The 9721-nt window shown below is 42.2% G+C and overlaps 1 protein-coding gene across 3 annotated transcripts in view; it reads right to left on the bottom strand.

The window, feature by feature from the left end:
• Window positions 1-3199: 3199 nt before the first annotated feature.
• PFKFB1 (6-phosphofructo-2-kinase/fructose-2,6-biphosphatase 1) overlaps window positions 3200-9721 on the bottom strand; it is a 38087-nt gene continuing 31565 nt past the window's right edge. For all 3 annotated transcript variants that reach the window (XM_023509073.1, XM_003803567.3, XM_023509074.1), the window contains exons 11-14: window positions 7584-7713; window positions 4926-4988; window positions 3861-3925; window positions 3200-3514 (exon numbers count right to left, since the gene is read on the bottom strand). In XM_023509073.1, coding sequence (XP_023364841.1) covers window positions 3455-3514; window positions 3861-3925; window positions 4926-4988; window positions 7584-7713 — 318 coding nt within the window. In that variant the 3' untranslated portion in view covers window positions 3200-3454. The remainder of the gene's footprint in view (window positions 3515-3860; window positions 3926-4925; window positions 4989-7583; window positions 7714-9721) is intronic.

The following is a 9721-nucleotide window of genomic DNA, read 5'->3' as shown; positions in this document are numbered from 1 at the left end:
GGAACTAACCAAGGATGCCCATTGTTTCCACTGCTATCCCACACAGTAATGGGAGTCTTAGTCATTGCAATCAGGCAAGAGAAGGCAATCATGTGTATCCAGATGTGGTCAGAAGAGATCAAACTGTCACTCTTCGTGGATGACCTGATCTTATACCTGGAAAACCCCAGAGACTCAACTACAAAACTCTCAGAAGCGATCAAGGAATACAGCAGCATCTGAGGATACAAAATTGACACTTACAAATCAGTATCTTTTATATAGACCAACAGTAGTCAAGCTAAAATTACAGTCATAGACTCTATTCCTCTTAGTAGTGCCAAAGAAGATGAAATATCTGTGAATTTACCTAACAAAGGATGTGAAAGATCTTTATAAAGAGATTTATGAAACACTGAGAAAACAAATAGCAGAAGATGTTAACAAATGGAAGAACATAGCATGCTTATGGTTTGAAGGAATCAACATTGTTAAAATGTTCATACTAGCCAAAGCAATCTACAGATTTAATGCGATCCCCATTAAAGCACCATTGTCATACTTTAAAGATCTGGATAAAATAGTCCTCCGTTTTACATGTAATCAGAAAAAAAACATAAATAGGGAAGACATTACTCAGACATAAAAACAAATCAAGAGGACTCATGCTATCAGACTTCAAACTATCCTATAAATCTATAGTGATGTAAACAGCATGATATTTCCACAAAAATAGAGAGGTAGGTGTATGGAACAGAATAGAGAAACAAGAGATGAACCCAGACATTTACCATCATTTGATCTTTCAGAAGCCTATCAAAAGCATTAATTCATGTAAAGAGTTCCTATTTAACAAATGATGCTGGGTGAACTGGCTAGTGACCTGTCGGAGACTGAAATTGGACTCTAACCTTTCACAATTAACAAAAATTGATTCTCCCTGGATGAAAGGTTTAAACTTAATACAGGACACTATACAAATACTAGAAGAGAGTGCAAGGAAAATGCTTGAAAAATTGTCCTTGGAGAATTGTTTATGAGAAGGACTACCCTGGCAATTCAAGCAACACAAAAAATATATTACCTGGATCTGATCAAACCAAAAAGCTTCGTCATGGCCAAGGGCAAAGTAAGTAAAGCAAGAAGCCAGCCTTCAGAATGGGAGAAGATATTTGCAGGTTATATTTCTGGGAATGGTGTGATAACTAGAATCCACAGAGAATTCAAACTAAGCAATAAGAAATGAACAAATAAGCCCATTTCCTTATTGGCGAGAGATTTAAACAGAAACTTCTCTAAAGAAGACCGGCAAATGGCCTACAAAAACATGAAAAAATGCTCATCATCTAAAATCATCAGAGAAATGCAGATCAAAACTACTTTGAGATTAGCCCACATCACAAAATCCCAAAACTTCAGATGTTGGCATGGATGTGGAGAGAAGTGAACATTTCTACATTGCTGGTGGGAATGAAGCTAATGAGGCCTTTTTGGAAAGAAGTTTGGAGAGAATACTCAAGGAATTAAAAGTAGACCTGTCATTTGATCCTGCAATTCCTCTACTAGGTATATCCCCAAATGTTCAAAAATAATTTGATATCGAAGACATTTGTGCCAGAATGTTCATTGCAGCCCAATTCATAATTGCCAAGTCATACAAACAGCCTAAGTGCTCATGGACCCATGAATGAATTAACAAATTGTTGTATATGTACACTATGGAATACTAGGCAGCCATAAAAAAGACAGAGACCTCACATCTTTTATGTTTACCTGGATGGAGCTGGAACATATTATTCTTAGTAAAGTGTCTCAAGAATGGAGGATAAGGTATCCAATGTACTCAATACCATTATGAAACCAGTATGTAATCATCTACACTTTCATATGAATGATAAAACAAAACTATAGTTTGGAAAGAAAGAGGGAAGATGAGGGAGAGGGGAGGTGAGGGGGGAGGCAGGGAGAAGGAAGGGTATTTGGTTGGACCTCATCTATTGTGCATAATGCAATGGTAAATTTTAAAACTATTAAGAGTAGGGTATAATAGCCAGGCATTGTGGCAGGCACCTGTAGTCCCAGCTACTTGGGAGGCTGAGGCAAAAGAATCACTTAAGCCCAAGAATTTGTGGTTACAGTTGGCTGTGATACCATGGCACTGAACTGTGGGCCACATAGTGAGGCTCTGTCTCAAAAAAAAAAAAAAAGAAGAAGAAGAATATAAATATTTTACCACAGCAAATACATAAGTGAGGTGCTGGTTATGTTGACAAGTTTGAAGTAAGTGCCCCTCCCCCCACCCCCACAGTGCTGATCCACATTGTGTATCAAATTAGCCCATTGTACCCCATAAATGCATTAATGTACACAGTTATGATTTAATAAAAAATTTAAAAAAAGAAATACTACATGCATATCTATGATGTTCAGGCATGCTTCTAGGGATTCTGTAGATGACACATTGGTGGGGATAAGTAGTGATCAGACAGTGGGATGTTTACATTTAGGAAGTCAGACCAGGGAGAGGATGCTAACATTCATGAAGTGGGTGGCTAAAAGGGAGATGATCATTGGAGTTGAGTGGGTCAAGAGTCAGGGACAGCATGGTGTTTTTAGGTCATTCGCATAGACTGTGAATCACTCAGGATGGCAGCAAGAGTTACAGAAGAGAGAAGCACTTGGCCCAATTGGCAGATTGCTCTCTGATTGTAAAGATGAAGGTGCCGTGCCTCTAGCCAACCTGCCCACCACCATGGAACAAGGCACATAGACACTCACAAGGAGTTATCTCCTCCTCCATCTTTGGAGGTGCTCCCCTAGAACTTTTCCCTCCATGAAGTGTTTACCCATCCCACATGCCAACAGCACCACAGCTTGGTCATAATCAGAATCAGGATGTTGAAAGCATCATTAAAAATTTCACCACAGGCTCGGCACCTGTGGCTCAAGCTGCTAAGGCGCCAGCCACGTACACCTAAGGTGGCGGGTTCGAATCCCCAGCCCGGACCCGCCAAACAACAATGACGGCTGTAACCAAAAAATAGCCAGGCGTTGTGGCGGGCGCCTGTGGTCCCAGCTACTTGGGAGGCGGAGGCAGGAGACTCGCTTGAGCCCAGGAGTTGGAGGTTGCTGTGAGCTGTAATGCCACGGCACTCTGCCCAGGGGGACAGCTTGAGGCTCTGTTTCAAAAAAAAAAAAAAAAAAATCTCACCACAACCTCTTACTCTTTCTGTAGGCAGTCTTTATTGATCAGGAAATGTGAAATTAAGGAAGACTTCATCCAGAGCTAAACAGTTCATTGGTTTGTGGCCAGAAATCAAGACTTGTTTTAGAGCTGCTGAGGAATTCTTCACTGGAAACAGGGCTATCCCAGTGAGGCCAGGCCAGAGTCTTCTCAGGGTAGAAGAGCAAGGATGGCAGTTCCTAAGTATGTAAGGCAATGAGGCCACAAGCAGTTTAACTTCTTATAAAAATCTCAATAATGGGCAGGGACAGTGTCCAGGGCTTCTTCAGGTTCCCGGGTGATGTCTACATTCTGAGAAGAGAGCCCAGGATCAATAGGAAGACAGCAGTGTAGAGCTCCAACCCCTCCCCTGCCTCCTGTCCTCACTGCCAGGTTCCCCTCTCAGACACCACTGGATCTTGACCTTCTGCTAAGGCAGGCATGAGGGAATCTCAGCCTGAGGCCCTTCTATCAGGAGTTGTTCTTGTGGTGCCTCAGATCTGGGCTGTTGGTTCTCTATTTCTGGAGTCTGGTTAGTCCATATGTTGATGCAAACACTCAGGCTCTGTGAGGTTGGGGCAGCCTTTGTGTGGGGGAGACAGGGTTTTGCTATGTACTGTATCCACAGCTATCCTGCCCCACAGAGCCCCCCACTTACCTCAGGCTTCTCCCGATGTGTGTTCACAGCCTCCACATTCAGGTAAATGGGCTCAACTTTGCAGCCTCAGAAAAGAACAACTGATCATTTGTCCACCAGCCCTCAAGGTAAGCACAGGTCTTACCTGAGGTTTTGTTCCCCCCACCATGAGTACTTAGTCCCAGCTCTCTACTGTGCACAGATTGGGACTTCTCTGTACAGAGGGGATTTAGACAGCTAGTGATATGTGAGGAAGATATCAGGCCTGAGAGGTAGCCTATGAGAATCCTCCCTGCTATATTCCAAATAGTCTTAGTTCTCTGAGCTTCAGTTGCCCATTTGTATTTCATAAGTAGGGATGGAGATGAAAGGAGGTATCTGTGGCCTCCCCTAGCTCTTGTGGTTTGTGAGATCTACATAGTAGATCTGCTGATCCTCCAAACTCTGTTAGGTGCTGAAGAGGTGGAAGCGTCCTGGGGCTATGCCCAGCAAAGTTTATTTAGAGGACAATGTGGTCACAGGTAATACCCGGGGTGTGGAAAGTCACAAGGGAGTTTTAAGGGACCTGAAAAAAGGAAGGTGCATTGCTGTGTCCTGGAGCTGGAAAGGAGGCCTAATGCCTGTGGAAGCTCCCTTAGTTCCATCCCTTACTCCAGGCTTCAGTAGGCCATTCTGCCCTGTTTATACCCACAAATTAGTGCAATTGGCTCCCTTCTCTGTTCATGAAACTTTCATAGATGACTAGTGTTGAGAGAGAGTCTAAACTTACCAGGGTAGGCTTTGAGCTCTTTCTCCAATATGGGCCCAGCCTACAGTTTTCCTCTGGTCCCCTTCGAGGAGTCCCCCTGTATAGCTTAGTGCTGTATGCTTACTACTCTGGCAGAAAAGAGAAAGTTGAAGCCAGGCCTTGGATTTAGAAGTCACCCTACTCTTTCCCTGTTATTCTGCTACCACTAGTCCCACCTCTACCAGAACATCCATCCACTCAGGGAATCTCCCCTAGGACTCTGCTGGAAAAATGGCAGGCACTGGGGGCATGCTCATATCCCCATGTGCCTTTCCTAGGATAACCTTGGGAACACTCACCATGAGCGACAGGAGTAAGTTTGAGCACTGTATGCAGAGGGCACTTGAGATAGGGAAGCTCATCTGGAAAAGAGTGGGAAACAAACCTCAGGGATACACAGATGGCCAGGCTACCACCTTCCAGAACTTTGAGCCTGCTAGACTCTCCCCCTGGTACACCCCTTGCCAGACTGGGCCTCACCAGGGGCCCATTACCCAACCATGCAGATACACTGCTGAGAGTAGACTGGGCAGGGAAAAGGATAGCAGGTAGGCTAGCCTGGAATGGAGGAAGGAGCACTTGTGGAAGGTGAACAGGCTGTGGGTCCTATCGGAGGGCCTCCCAGAGATAGCTATCTCTTCACTCCCAGGAAGAAGAAGACACAAAGGCCAGCTTCTACCTGCCCCAGCCTGGGGCCTTTTGTGCAGATCCCCACAAAAAAGTCCCACACTCCATGTCATCAAGTGTTCTGTGAGTCCCTGCTATGCACCATAGTCTGTGGTGCAGGTGGGTAGGGCTCCCAGACTCCTCCTTAGTGCAGCCTGCTCTCCCTCTCTCTTCCTACACTTGCAATGGACAAGCATCCATTTAGTCACTTCTTTGCAGTTACTGATGTGGCGCATTAATTTGTGCTGAATGTTCATGTACAGTTCCTTGTTGGGGCCTCTGTTTCCATTTATCAGACAAACCTGAGAGGAAGGGATGATGGGCCTGTGTGAAGAAAGTGAGGCTCTGAGAGGGAAGTCACTTGCCAAAGTCATGCTGCCAGGAAGGGACAGAGCAGGGACTCAAACCCAGGACTCTCTTGACTCTCTGAGGCCAAGATGTATGCTCTGCAACCCTACTATTAACTTTCCCTGCCATGAGGGACTTGCTATGTCCTGAGGTGCCACAGCCACCTGCAGACACTCTCACACTCCTACCTACCTACACATACCTCTCCTCATATCCTCTCACTTAGCAAAATACCTTCATGGAGCAGGATCACCAACCCCTCCTCCCACCGGCGGCTTTCCTGACCTTGAAGCTCATCCTAGGCCTTTGATACCTGCCACCACCCACCTAGAGCCAGCCCCTGAGACATCATTGTCAAGCCCTGGGCCAAGGGCATTCTGGGCCCTGTTTCACCACATCCTCCATGATCCTCTGATGTTCTGCATCCCCTCCTTCTACCCATGAGGAAAAAGATGCAGAGAAGGGAAGCCACTTGCTTCAGGTCTCTGACCCAACTCTGACACTGCCTCAACTAATGACCATGGCTCACTCTTTTTTTCTTCAGCCTTCAGTGTCCTCATCCCATAGAACAGGATTGGACTAGATATACTCTGAGGGTGCCCTATCCTTAAGACTCATGGGTCTGCATTACAAGTCACATCATCTCTCTGGGCCTTGTTCTATCATTTACCTAGGGGTAAGAACATCTGTCCACCTTTCTGTCTCCTACTCAGTTACCAGGATAATTGTGGGCAGCTGGTGTGACCTGTACATGAAAGCAAGTAGGAAGAGGAGAAAGCAGGAGGTGCCCATGTCCCCCATGTATTCCATTAATATCTAAGAGGGGTAGGCCTCTGGCATGCACCTGCGATCAACTCCTAACCCCTACACTCTGAGCCTTATCACCTTGAGCAAGTCACCTCACTTCACTCCATTACTTCATCTGGCTAATTGGAGTTACAGTGTATGCTTCAGTCTCAAAAGTTTGCCCCCAAAAGTAGAGATGTGAACATACATAAAGTTAGCAGTGTAAGGACCTCTACATCACACATCCCATCACCTATTTTCAGTGAGGAAATTGAGGACCTGGCAAAGGACATGACTTCTCTAATATCAAATCCTCAAGTTCCCTTTCTGACTCTGGACAACTCCATATTACAAGTGTTATTTATTTTGAAACTAGAATTGTAGAAAAAAATCTAAGACTGAAGGACATTGTAGAGACCAAGTATTATTTTGTATTGTCCTTAGATACCCTTAAAATATCCTTGAAATGTTGACACTTTAGCATCAACGTTAGAAATGGACTCTCACACCTGAAGATGATATAACAGTTTCTTGTAAGGCCCCTGTCCTTGTTTGGAATTCAGCTTATGTAGTTAGTGTATAGGTATTCTGCAAATGCAATGTCTAAGATGTTTTAAAAACTAAATTACCATTTGAGAACAATTGAAAGCATAGGCACCACTATTTTGGAGAAATCATCCCAATAGCAAAGACAGAAACCTATAATCAGGATTAGAGGACAAGGTGAAAAGCCCCACTGTCACCTGAGGGCAACATGCTTCAGGAAAATACTGACTCGGCTTTTTCAAGTTGAGGAAGAATGTTAAGGTTGGCTTTAACAGTGTTAGCTCAGAATAATCCTGATACTAACAATAGCGCTAACACTTAGATAGCCCATGTAATGTATCATGAACTGTTCTAAGCCCTTTATGTATGTTACCTATTTAAACTTCATCATTTGTATCCCCATTTTAAAGATTAGGAAACTGAAGCCATAGAGGTAACTGAATTTGCCAAAGATAATACAGCTAGTATGTGACAGAGAAAGAATCTGAACCCAGGCATCCTTATTTTAGATATTTTGCTATTAAGCACTAAAATATAAATCCTCATTTTCTGACATCAGAGTCTCAAATCATGTCAGTTCCCCACACCAAAAACAAAGAGGAGGGTGGTACCTGAACTTTTATCCAGAAAGTAGGCCAGGAGGCACCGCATGACAGCCTGGTGGCAGATCACCAGTACATTCTCCTGCCGTTCTAGCTCCATTATAACTGGTTCCAGACGCTGAACTAGATCCTCATAGGACTAACAATGAGAGAAATACTTGGGTAAGAAAGGGAGATGAGGTATACTTTCTAGAGCAGAAATATCTAAACTAGGAATCAGAAAAACTTGGTTCTGATGCCAGTTTAGATGTTGACCTAGCAGTGTGACCTTAGGCAACTCTTTTCCCCTTCCTAGGATCACTGTTTCTCATCTGCTAAATGAGGACAATCAATATAGTGGACTAAATAATAATAATAACATCCCCCACTACATAATGTCTTCTTAATTACACTGCTGACCTTTCAAAAAAAAAGTAAAAGAAATTCTATGAATATAGAGTTTCAAAATGAAGAAAACTTTAAAAGAGTGATAAGTGAGTATTGAAGCCACAGGTGTACTGGAGGGAGACATTTGCCAATCATAGTAACCAAGAGGCTTGAGTTTAAAAATAAACCTTACAGAAACAGGAAACTAGGGTTTGGGTATGCACAAGGTAAGGCATTGGTACTGAAAGTCTCACATAAACCTAAGATTCTCAAAAGGCAAATCTCTACATCCTAGCTAAAAGCATAAACTAGTAAAAGACCACTCATAGGCAAAGGAAAACAAGAAAATATATCTGTCTTCCCTTGGCTCTTAGTGGGAAAAAAGTAGGAAAAGCCTCCTGTAAGAATTTATAATGACTAGCCTTCCCTCAGTGGAGTTAAGGAAGGTTGGTGATTCAGAATTACATTACCTGTGTAGTACAGAAAATGTTATGCTAAAAATTAACCCACACCTAAAATCATACTTAATGGGTACATGCACACTATCTTGGTGGCGGTCACACTTATAAATTTGACTCAAACTGTGCAAAAGCAATTCAAATAGCCAAAATATCTGTACCCATATAATATTCTGAAATAAAAAAGAAAATATCTAGACATATCAGAGCGAAATGCAAAAGCAACAATATAATATGAAGACCTGAAAAGTAAAAGCTAGAGATAAAAGAAATAACAACTAGACTAACAGATTTATTAGCCACAGTAGAAGCCAGAAGATAGTAGGGGGTAATATCTTCAAAATGCTGACTGAAAACAGCTGTCAACTTGAGTTTTATCCAGCCAAATTATCACTAGGATTGAGGAATTTCCCCTCTGCCTGTCAAGACATTGTTAGATTAAAAGGAGGTAGGTCATACTCTTTTCTTAATAGTTTTGAAATGTACCAATATACTAATTGCATTATGCACATTAGATATTGTCTTATCACAACAAATAAGTAAGCAGGGTGATGGATGGGTTAGTCAGTTTGATGTAAGCTTTTCACATTGTATATCAAATCAGTATACTGTACCCCACAAATGCATCAATGTACACAGTTATGATTTAATAAAGAGAAAAAAGGGGTAAGTGTATTATCAATAGATCCTCCCTAGCAAAACTTCTAGGGGAAGATAAAAAATGAACTCAGAAGGAAGATTTGAGATGCAAGGAGCAAAAGTGCTCAAAAGGATTGGTAAATCTAAATAAACATTGTGTTACAATAATAATAACAACAGTAACAATTCATTTGGGGATTAAGACCAAGAATGACCTAAAATACAAAACAATTAACATGTAAATTAGGAGAGGATGTGACAAGAGAGTGTTAAAGTTCTCTTGTTTAGGGGGAAGGTGGAGATACTAATTTTAGATTTTGTTAATTATACACATTAAAATGTTAAGGGCCAACAAAAGTTGGTTGCATTACATACAATACATAACAGATAATCACTATGAATGATTTTGAAATGCAATATTTTGACCTTATATCTTTACTGGGATATCTGCTAAGAATAAAAGGAATCATAACAATTTTTTGAAATGTTAAGGCTAACTTCCAAATGAATGAAAACAGATTACATAACTTAAATTTGTATGTAAAAATTCGATCAGTCATTAAGAAGGTGAATAGGGCGGCACCTGTGGCTCAAAGGAGTAAGGCACTGGCCCCATATGTCAGAGGTGGCAGGTTCAAACCCAGACATGGCCAAAAACTGCAAAAAAAAAAAAAAAAAAAAAAA

This window comes from Otolemur garnettii, unplaced genomic scaffold (genome assembly GCF_000181295.1).
Source record: "Otolemur garnettii isolate 467f Iridium unplaced genomic scaffold, OtoGar3 scaffold00337, whole genome shotgun sequence".
NCBI lineage: Eukaryota > Metazoa > Chordata > Mammalia > Primates > Galagidae > Otolemur > Otolemur garnettii.
Note: the sequence above shows the minus strand (reverse complement) of the source record. Positions and strands in the feature narration are given on the sequence as shown.